Source organism: Mobula birostris, chromosome 6 (assembly GCF_030028105.1).
Source record: "Mobula birostris isolate sMobBir1 chromosome 6, sMobBir1.hap1, whole genome shotgun sequence".
NCBI lineage: Eukaryota > Metazoa > Chordata > Chondrichthyes > Myliobatiformes > Myliobatidae > Mobula > Mobula birostris.
In genome coordinates this window covers 38,405,156-38,416,551 of record NC_092375.1, presented here as the reverse complement: position 1 = coordinate 38,416,551, position 11,396 = coordinate 38,405,156, and the positions used below count along the sequence as shown (strand labels likewise).

Here is an 11,396-nt window from a genome sequence, read left to right as displayed (position 1 = left end):
GTGAAATCTACTTTTAATTTTCATCCATTTGACAGAGGGCTGATGCAATCAAGCAAGTCAATGTCTACATCAAATAAAATTTAGTGACTCACAACACAAGGAAGTCTGCAGATGCTGGAAATCCAGAGCAACACACACAAAATGCTGGAGGAACTCAGCAGGTCAGGCAGCATCTATGGGAAAGAGTAAACAGTCGACGTTTTAGGCCAAGGCTCATCATCAGGACTAAGAAGGAAGGGGGAGGGGATGCCTGAATAGAAAGGTGGGGGAAGGGGAAAGGCATTGGCTGGAAGGTGAAAGGCGAAGCCAGGTGGGTGTGAAAGGTCAAGGGCTGGAGAAGAAAGGATCTGTTTGGAGAGGAGAGTGGACAATAGAAGAAGAGGAAGGAGGAGCGGACCCAGGGGAAGTAATAGGCAGGTGAGAAGAAGTGTAAGGGCAGGAGAACAGAGGGGGAGGGGAAAATTTATTCAGCTGACGGAGAAATCAATATTCATTCCATCAGGTTGGAGGGTAAACATTTAGTATGATGTTTTGTAGATTTTAAAACAATCACATTAATAGATACAAGTATATTCCGGATAACTGGAAAATATTAATTCTGCAACTCCACTTTCATTGAACTATTCAGAGATGTCTTAAATTGTAATCCTGGTCCATTTCAATGTGGGTTTTGTATTTCCTTAATAAATAATGTCATCAGGAAAAACGGACATCTTATACCATACAGTTACCCAGATAATGTGCTATCCTGTTCTATTTCCTTTAAATGACGGAACGACACAGTATGAATTATTTATGTATTTACGATGAAATACGAGACTGTCAGCTGTTCTCGGTGTAGTAAGCATTTGAAGATGAGCTTATATAAAGATTTATATTCTTTCTTGGATAAATTGCTTATATTACAACTTAAATATCTACATTACTGCAAAAAGTAAAACATGTTGGTAAAAAGAAAATAATGTGATCAGCCAGACTAGTCGAAGGTACAGATATTTACATAAAATCCGGAATGAAAATGTTAACTAATTGTGTTCCAAGAACATATCACAGCTTCCGTGAGACTGAGGTCTTTTCTATTTACAGTTGATTTCAATGGTTCTGACTGAGGAAGTGACAATGCTTTCCTTTTGCAGGTTGCTGGTTTAAGTTGGTGCTGACGAAGCAAAGCAATGATGTGTGGTAGAAAAAGCAACTATTAGCTATGATACTAATCACACTTTTTCTGAAAAATGTCACTGCAATCAATAGTCTGTAAATTCCCTTTCCGAGTCGAGATTTTGAACCTCCTATGCTGCCTGATGTTTTTGTGGTATGAACTGAAGTCTCGACGATGCCGGACGTGGCATGTTTGGGCCAAATCAAGGCAGCAGGACCTGGGACCGAGAGCAGGGATCGAGTCGATGTTTGGCTGCTGGAGCAGACCTGTAGGCAATTCCAAGCAGCAGAACCAAGGTGAGGCAGAGTCGAGATGTCAGGGCCTGGGCCCGAGAGCGAGGTACAAGCTGAGGTTTGATCAGTACAAGCACTGGACCGAATTGGAAAGGTCGGGTGAATCGAGATGGTGGTTCCCAGGCCGGAGAGTGTATCAAGGCAGCAGGGCCCGGGTCCGCAAGTGAAAAATGACCTGCTGTTTGGCCAATATAATTGAAAAGGTCAGGGTGTCGGGGCCAGGGGTGAGGGATGGGCTGGGTGATCAGCTCGCTGCTCCACAAGACTTATTCGTTTCTGCGCTGAACTGAGGTTGTGGCCTACAACTAACGGATTCCTGGATCGGCTCTGACCGGCTTCGTGGCTGCAAACACACTTTCATGGACTTCAGTTTATTATTTGTTTATTTTTATTGTTTGCACGATTTGGGTTTCAGCACATTGAGTGTTTGACGGTCTTTTTTAAAATAGGTTCTGTTGGCCTTCTTAGTTTTGTACTTGCCTGTAAGGAGACAAATCTCAAGATTGTATACTGTATGCATACCTTGATAATAAATGTTCTTTGAATTTTGAACTTTGCTGCTAGTTCAATTAATAGATAGAAATGGAACAATCTGCTTAATGTTAAGAATGCCCATAATATTCTGCATCTTTACTTGAATGTAAGCTTACACCATGACTGATTAATACTGCAACTTTCAAGAACATTTTTGACTCCCATTGCAATTTCCAGTTAACGGTATACGTAGATCAACAATAGCTGTCACAGCAACTGTACCTAAATCCTATCCTATAGGTTTCTGGTGTTCCCCTGACACACTCAGTTCACTCACAAAACAAATTTACTCATTTAACTCCTGTACAATAAATGATTGAAGAAATTGCAAATTATGTCAGCCCTGGCTGGGTGATTTAAATTGCAGTTCAAGCCCACACAAGAAATGTGTCCATTTATTCCAGCCTGATAGACAGTGACATACTGAGAAATTTGGACAAGTTACCTTTCTGGTCGACATAAATCTATAGCTGCTTATGTCGTTCAGACGACTGTAAAATATTAACGGGGAGCTGATGGCTTCTCCTGGCCTTCACTGGCATGATTTATTTTAAATTTCTGGATGCATTGCAAATAGAAGTTTATTAACTAACTGTAGATTGACCAAGTGTTATCTAAACAAAACCTCTGTACAGTATTGAGATCCTACTGTTCACTGCCTTGCTTACCTATCGCTGTTGTCCTCTCAGACCTTCAGTACATTCAAACCCATGAGCCACAAATAGCTCTCCTAAATTTTTTTGCTCTGGCTTCCACCTCATCTTCAAAGGCTTGCAGGGAACAATGCCGTACCTTTCTCCTTTTACATAAAGTCTTCCGTAAAAGTTGTCCTATTGAGTACTTGTGGTAACCTCTCTAAATAATTGTTTGCAACATACACAAAATGCGGGAGGAACTCAGCAGGCCAGGCAGCATCTATAGAAAAGAGTAAACGTTTGACGTTTTGTGCCAAGACCCTTCATCAGGACTGGGAAAAAAAAATGAGGCCAACGTAGAAAGGTGGGGGAAGGGGAAGGGGAAGAAGTGCAAGGTGGTAGGTGATAGGTGAAAGCAGGAGAGGGGGAGGGGTGAAGGAAAGAGCTGGGAAGTTGATGGGTGAAAGAGCTAAATGGCTGGAGGAGGGGGAAGCTGATAGGAGAGGGTAAAAGACCATGGAAGAAAGGGAAGGAGGAGGAGCACTAGAAGGAGGTAGTGCCCCTTCTCCAGTCCTTTCCCTCTTTCACCAATCAACTTTCCGGTTTCTCCTATCACCTACCACCTTGTTCTTCTTCCTCCCCTGCCCCCACCTTCTTACTCTGACTTCTCATCTTTTTTTTCCAGTCCTGATGAAGGGTCTTGACCCAAAGTGTCGACTGTTTACTCTTTTCCATAGCTGCTGCCTGGCCTGCTGAGTTCCTCCAGCATTTTGTGTGTGATACTTGGATTTACAGTATCTGCAGATTTTCTCTTGTTTGTGATTCTAAATAATTGTTCTTTGATTTATCATCCATTTGTAAAATATATTGTGACTTTTCTATGTTAGAAGTCCTAAATTAGCGAAGCTAGTGACTATAGTGCAGATTTTCTTCTGTTTTACATGCAGGTGTCTGAAATATCAGTCTACGTGACCAATGTAGATGGAAGAGTACCTCTGAAGAAAAGTCCACGAAAAGCAAATAAGAGGTCCAAGTTATCACAGAAATGTCGGTTTGGTGAAATGACCAAGTGTGCCTTTATAAACAAAAAAATAATCTTCCTTACTCTGATGGTTCTTGTTATTGTAATAATAACTTGGACTTTATTGTGGGTCTTTGTTTGTGAGTATTTCACTTATCTGTATCCAAAGGAAAATAGACGAAATCGCTAAATGATAGGGATTGAGCAGGCCTCTCAGGTCCAGTTCTATATTGGCAGCAAATATGTCCAATTAAATCAAAGGTAATCAAAATATCCTTGATTGAGTTAACACCTATAGTGGATTAAAGCATACAATCAATTGAAAGCATTAATTTTGTTTGCAAGCTTAGCTGCTCAATTGAGAACTGGACGTTAGCTTCAATATCATGAGTTATAAGTTTGTGACCTTCTGTATTTATCATCTCTGGTTCAGCAATATTAGTTCTCCTTTATATTATTGACTTACTGTTACAGAAATGGAATTTGGTTACAAGATAAACTTCTTGAAGGTACAAAGAGTTAGACCCTCTGGTGAACCAAACTGAAATTCTGTACCTTCCCTATTGCCACTTCCTTAATATTTCTTAGTGCAGATCAAGACAAATCAATTAATTTGCTGTTTTATTCTACAATAAAATTAATACAGAATCATAAAAATATGGGCGAGGATTATTAGAGGAAGGTCATTAAGTCTACGCCAACTCTTTCAAAGGTCCATTGAATTTGTCCCAGATCTCTATTCTTTCCCCATACTTTATAGGTCTTTTCCTCCTTCATCTAATTCTCTTAGGGAGTGAGTGAGTGAGGTCTCTATTGGTTAGGGTCGACCATGGATATTGTATTCTAGCTGTCTAGATATGCAAGCCTGGGCAGTACGATATGTAGATCAAGCTGTTGCCCATGTAGCAAGCTCTCCATCTCCATGCGTCTGATGAATCCAAAGGAATGGCAGAGACTGATACAGTTTGTTACCAACAACGTTGCAGGAATTGCCAGTCAGCATTTAACTCAACGTAGGACTCCAGCTCTGAATTTTCCCCTCGGGGTTTACTCCCAAGTCCTTCCCCATAGTGGACATAGCTGCAAGGCAGCGGAGGTTTCAGATCTGAGTATTCCTTCTAGATGAGCTGCTAACGGCGGCTGACGGGGCTCATCTGCCTGAAGCGACTGGTTTTAAGGTGGCAGTAACCCCTTCTCCTGTCAGTAGGTTCCACTGGCCTCAGTAGCAAAGCCACACGTGAAAGCCAGGAGCTGGACTTGGTTGTCAGAGGCTATCTGAGGTGCACACTATTGGGAGCATTTAATAGATAGTGGGAGCTTATCCTCATTACCAACCCCAGCTATAACAACCTTAAGGAATCTCTCCTACTGAACTTGGATAGTATTGACTATGAAGTTATGGTTATGTTGGAGTACTGCATTCAGATCTGCGTGCCAAAATTTGAAGTGATGGTAGACCTTGCATATCTTCTTGTGACTTACACCAGGCTAATAGACATTATAAGGAGGTTGCATAGAGGGTTTACATTCTCTTGAGCATAAACACAATAATTCAAGTACATAAGGTGATTAAACAAGTTGATAAGGTTGATGCACAGATATCATTTCCTCTGCTGGGACTGTGAAATTAATTGAGGAAGATCTTTGATTGAACTGGGACATTTAATGTGCAACTGCCTCACGAATCAGTCAAGATGTATTTAAACTGCTGAATAGGTTTGTGTGGCTTAATGACTTTTACCTAAACATTTGTTTCTGAACCCTTGATTTTGAAGACAGTTACATTGAAGAAGTTTGTTCAAGGGAGAGGGCGCCTGCCATGGCAAGAGCAAGTGTTACTTATACAGTGTCCCAGGGGAAGGGAGAAGAAGTCCTAAAGGATTGGAAAGTAGCAGAAGTTGAACTTTCATTCAAGATAGAGCATACGGATAATTATAAGCCAGCGATCTACAATATTTAGACTCCACCTCAGTGGTAGGGAAGCTAGTGGAGGATACAAAGGGATAGAATTTCTTTGCATTTGGAAAGGCAGGGCCACCTTGAGGACATTCAGCATGGTTTAGTAAGGTGATGGCTTACAAGCTTGATCAAGTTTTCTAAGGAGCTGACAAAGGATTTTAATGAGGATAAAGCAGTAGATGTTATCTCCATGGATTTTAAGGCATTTGATAAGGTAAGTTGATCCAGAAGATAAGGAAGATGAGGTATTTATCAGAAGATAAAGGCACACAGGTGAATTGCAAGGCTGGATTTGGTACTGGGTTGCCAATAGAAGGTAGAGAACAGGGGCAGAAGGTTGTTATTCTGGCTGGATGTCTGTGATCATTGATGTTCCACAAGGATCACTGATAGGACCTCTGTTTGTGATATATCTCAAAGATTTGGATGAAAATGTAAATGTGTGGATTAGCAAGTTTGAGGATGACACACTTGAGTTGCTGACAGTATGAAGGACTATCAAGGAGAATAGTGGGATATAGATATGTTATGAGTTAAGTTTTTGAGGAAATAACAAGCAGGATAGACAAAGAAGTATCAGTGAATGTTATGTATTTGGATTTTCAGAAGGCCTTTGACATGAGGCTGCTGAGCAAGGTAAGCGCCCAGGGTATTTTAGGAAGGATAGAGCATGGATAGAGCATTGACTGATTGGCAGGGGGTAAAGAATGGGAATGAAAGGAGGATTTTATGATTGGTTGCTGATGACTAGTGGTGTTTTGCAGGGGTCAGTGTTGGGACCACTTCTTTTTACATTGTATGTTAATGATTTGAATGACGGAATTGATGGCTTTGTGGCCAAGTTAACATAGAACATAGCACAGGGCAGTACAGGCCCTTCGGCCCACAATGTTGTGCTGACCCTCAAACCCTGCCTCCTATATAAGCCCCCACCTTAGATTCCTCCATATACCTGTCTAGTAGTCTCTTAAGCTTCACTAGTGTATCTGCCTCCACCACTGACTCAGGCAGTGCATTCCACGCACCAACCACTCTCTGAGTAAAAAACCTTCCTCTAATATCCCCCTTGAACTTCCCACCCCTTATCTTAAAGCCATGTCCTCTTGTATTGAGCAGTGGTGCCCTGGGGAAGAGGCGCTGGCTATCCACTCTATCTATTCCTCTTATTATCTTGTACACCTCTATCATGTCTCCTCTCATCCTCCTTCTCTCCAAAGAGTAAAGCCCTAGCTCCCTTAATCTCTGATCATAATGCATACTCTCTAAACCAGGCAGCATCCTGGTAAATCTCCTCTGGACCCTTTCCAATGCTTCCACATCCTTCCTATAGTGAGGTGACCAGAACTGGACACAGTACTCCAAGTGTGGCCTAACCAGAGTTTTATAGAGCTGCATCATTACATCGTGACTCTTAAACTCTATCCCTCGACTTATGAAAGCTAACACCCCATAAGCTTTCTTAACTACCCTATCCACCTGTGAGGCAACTTTCAGGGATCTGTAGACATGTACCCTGAGATCCCTCTGCTCCTCCACACTACCAAGTATCCTGCCATTTACTTTGTACTCTGCCTTGGAGTTTGTCCTTCCAAAGTGTACCACCTCACACTCCTCTGGGTGAAACTTCATCTGCCACTTCTCAGCCCACTTCTGCATCCTATCAATGTCTCTCTGCAATCTTTGACAATCCTCTACACCATCTACAACACCACCAACCTTTGTGTCGTCTGCAAACTTGCCAACCCACCCTTCTACCCCCACGTACAGGTCGTTAATAAAATTCACAAATAGTAGAGGTCCCAGAACAAATCCTTGTGGGACACCACTAGTCACAATCCTCCAATCTGAATGTACTCCCTCCACCATGACCCTCTGCCTTCTGCAGGCAAGCCAATTCTGAATCCACCTGGCCAAACTTCCCTGGATCCCAAGTTAGTGGACAATATGAAGATAGAGGGATAGGCAGGTAGTGATGTGGAAGCAAAGAGTCTGCAGAAGGACTTGAGCAGATTAGGAAAATGGACAAAGAAGTGCCAGATGGAATACAGTGTCGGCAAGTGTATGGTCATGCACCTTGATAGAAGAAATAAATGGGGGAAAATTCCCCATTTTCTAAATGTGGAAAAAAAATTCAAAAATCCATGGTGCAAAGGGGCATTCTCATACAGGATTTCCTAAAGGTTAATTTGCAGGTTGAGTTTGTGGTGTAGAAGGCAAATGCAATGTTAGCATTTATTTTAAGAGGACTAGAATATAAAAGCAAGGATGTACTGCTGAGACTTCATAAAGCACTGTGAGACTTCACTTGGAGTATTGAGAGCAATTTTGAGCCCTTTATCTAAGAAAGGGTGTGCTGACATTGGAGAGGGTTCAAAGAAGGTTCACGAAAATGATTCCAGGAATGAAAGGCTTATCTTATGAGGAGCATTTGATGACTCTGGGCTTGTACTTGTTGGAATTTAGAAGAATAAAGAAGGATCTTATTGAAACCTATCAAATATTTGAAAAACCTAGATAGAGTGGATGTGGAGAAGATGTTTCCTGTATTTGGGGGAATCTAGGACCAGAGGGCACAACCTCAGAATAGAGGGCATTCCATTTAGAATGGAGATGAGGAGAAATTTTTTTAGCCAGAGGGGGGTGAACCTGTGGAATTCAATGGAGGCCAGGTCATTGGATTTAAGGCAGGCATTGATAGATTCTTGATGTATTTAAGGCAAGGATTGATAGATTCATGATAAGTCAAGGTGTGAAAGATTAAGAGGAGAAGGCGGGAGAATGAGGTTGAGAGGAAAATGGATCAGCCATGATGAAATGACAGAAAAGACTCGATGGCCCATTTGCACTATGTCTTATGGTTTTATGGTCTTACAGATATGGACAGAGAAGTGGCAGACAGCATTTATTCCAGGCCAGTGTGAAGTGTTGCACTTTGGAAGGTCAAATGAAAGGAGAAGGTATACTGTAAAGTTATTGGTAGACTTATTTATAGCACTGAGGTACAGAGGGATCTTGGGGTCTAGGTCCATAGTCTGCTGAAAGAGGCTACACAAGTTGGTAAGGTGGTAAACAAAGCAAATGACATGCTTGCCTTCACTGCTAGGGATATTAAATAGAAGAGTAAGGAAATCAAGCTGCAGCTAAATAAAACCGCAGTCAGACAGCACGGAGTATTTGGTGCATTTCTGGTCACCCCCTTATGGAAATGATGTGGAGGCTGTAGAGAGGGTGTAGAAGGCATTTATTAACTTGCTGCTTGGTTTAGGGGGTATGAGCTATAAGGAAAGGTTGGGCAAGTTTGTGTTTTTCTCCCTAGAGTGTTAGAGGTAGAGGGAAGACCAGATAGAGATTCTTAAAATCATGGGAGACATAGATGGTGCAGACAGTCAGATACTTTTCCCCAGTGTAGAAATAGCAAGCACCAGAAAACATGCTTATACGTGTAATGCCTTGGTTCACATCTTTACTGTTGTGCTGTAGGTATTTCATTTAGTAGTTCTGTAAGAGCAGCCTGATCTGCTTTCAGCCTCTTTGGATTATTGTTGAAGATGAGGGATGATGAGGAATGTGTGTCATCCAATTAGGACCGAGGCTGCTGCGGCCACAATGTAGAGTACTAACCAGGGCATTACACAAGGTTAAAGGGATGAAGTTGAAAGGTGATGTGTGTGGCAATTTTTTTTTAAAGCAGTAAGTGCTAGATGCCTGGAGTAGGTTACCAGGGGTAGTAGTGATCTAGTTCATGAGGGTTTTAGATGCATGAATATGAAGGGAATGAAGGGATAGGGATGATGCACAGGAGAAGGACATTTAGTATAAATTGGCCTCAAGATTAGCACAATATTATCGGCCTAATGGCATGTTCAGTGCAGTACTGTTTTACGCTCTATGAAACTGCCTGTTCTTGATCTCACTTTTATTTGGCTGGACCACAAGTTGAAATTGGACTGGGAAGCACAATGAGCACTCCAATCGAACTTGAGTTCCTGTTGGCCAACTGGACCTCATTTAAATACTTAAATTAATGTCAGATAGTTCTGGTAACTGCCAGTTCATATGCTAGAAATTTAGCCAAACTTGTAAAGCATCAATGGGAATTGAATAGCTGTAGATGATTTGCTTAAATAAGATTGAATGTATTTGTAATTGTTGCTTGTGTCAAAGGAGTATTTTTTTTCTTTTGTGTTCATTAAAATATGTTAAAATATAATATTTCTTCTACTGAGCAGTGAGAACTCAAAACAACAGTGCTTTATATTTTGCTGGATTATTCCGCATAGCTAATGTTGAGTTTATACCTGAATATCGGAGAAAGGATTCCCCTGAATTTCTGCACATGGCAGACAAAGTTCAGCAAGTGGTAAGAAACTTTCATATCACTATTTTGACTTGTGATCAAACTCATCACAATTGATTTTCCACAAAAGACACGGCTTCAGGAAACGACAAGTTCTTTGATATTTATTGATTCAAACTTATTTACTTGAATACAAATTTATACAAAATACAATTGCTAGATTAAAACTCTGCTGTTAATACGTATTGTTTTACATACTGGTGGGGCATATTGGTGGGTCCAGTGTGTACTCAGTAGACTTTCTAACTCTCCTGACAAAACACAGAGACTACGGAAAAACAATCTTCATTGTCCTAATTCTGAATTAGAATCCTGCAGATTATATTGAGCCAAATCTTAGGCGTATAAAGCCCATAAATGGATATCACACATGTTGATTGGGGGAAGAACGAGCTGTGCTTGTTTTCCTTACCCCTTTGATTTCTCCTTTCAGTTTCATTGCTTATTCAATGTGGAAAGATTCCTCATAAAGAAGATGTTGCCAGACCATTTCCTTCATTGCTCCACCTTGTTAGCTTTACATGTCAATGCCAAGTATTTTCACAGAAAGTTTGAGGGTGTCCTTGTAACATTCCATTTCATCCCTTGGACCTCTAGGTGCGAAGAACTGGAATTTGAACCAAAAACATTAAAGTATCTTGAAATAATGCAATACTTAAGATAAATGGTATTACTTTGAATATAATAAAAGTCGAATAATATGACACCATAGCACCTTGGTAGAGCTATATGAGCATATTTTCTAGACTATTGCATGTAACACCCACTAATATCCAAACACACATTTATTTCACCTTATTTTACACTGAATCCAGTGAACTTAACCAAAGGTGGAAAATATAAAAGCACTGACCACCCTGACTCCAGCTGCAAACCTATCATTTTCTTGATCCCTGTTGTTTCAGGCCCCCAATCCCAGCTCCAACTGCACAGTTGGGACACAGTGTAGAACCTGGCCCCTGGCCCTGGCTCTGCTCTGCACTTTGTCTCCGGCTGCACAGCCTACTTACAGTATGGATCCTGGCTCACATTAAGCACTGAACCTTTGGCCCAATATGTTTGTGCTGACCATGATGCTAATCTAACCTAATCCCTTCTTCCTACACAGGGTTCATATCCCTCTCTTCCCTGCCTTTTCACATGTCTGTATAAATGATTCCTGTTGCTATCATATCTGTACTGCCACCTTCCCTGGCAGTGCATACCTGGCTCCCACTACTCCCATTGCAAATAAACTTGCCTTGCACATCTCCTTTAAACCTTCTCCCTCTCACATTAAACTTATACCCTCTAATAATTGACATTTTCTCCGGATAATGACTCAGACTATCTATCCACTTTATGATTCTTATAATTTTATATACTTCTATCAGGTTGCTTCTCAGCATCTGTCAGTCCAGAGATAACAATCTAGTTTTGCCCAACCTCTTCTTTTAGC

At 41.2% G+C, this 11,396-nt stretch overlaps 1 protein-coding gene across 1 annotated transcript in view; it reads left to right on the top strand.

The window, feature by feature from the left end:
- Window positions 1-3,562: 3,562 nt before the first annotated feature.
- The window catches only part of tmprss7 (transmembrane serine protease 7), a 69,738-nt gene continuing 61,904 nt past the window's right edge, over window positions 3,563-11,396 (top strand). The window contains exons 1-2 of the mRNA XM_072260258.1: window positions 3,563-3,782; window positions 9,831-9,961. Of these exons, the coding sequence (XP_072116359.1) occupies window positions 3,563-3,782; window positions 9,831-9,961 (351 nt within the window). The remainder of the gene's footprint in view (window positions 3,783-9,830; window positions 9,962-11,396) is intronic.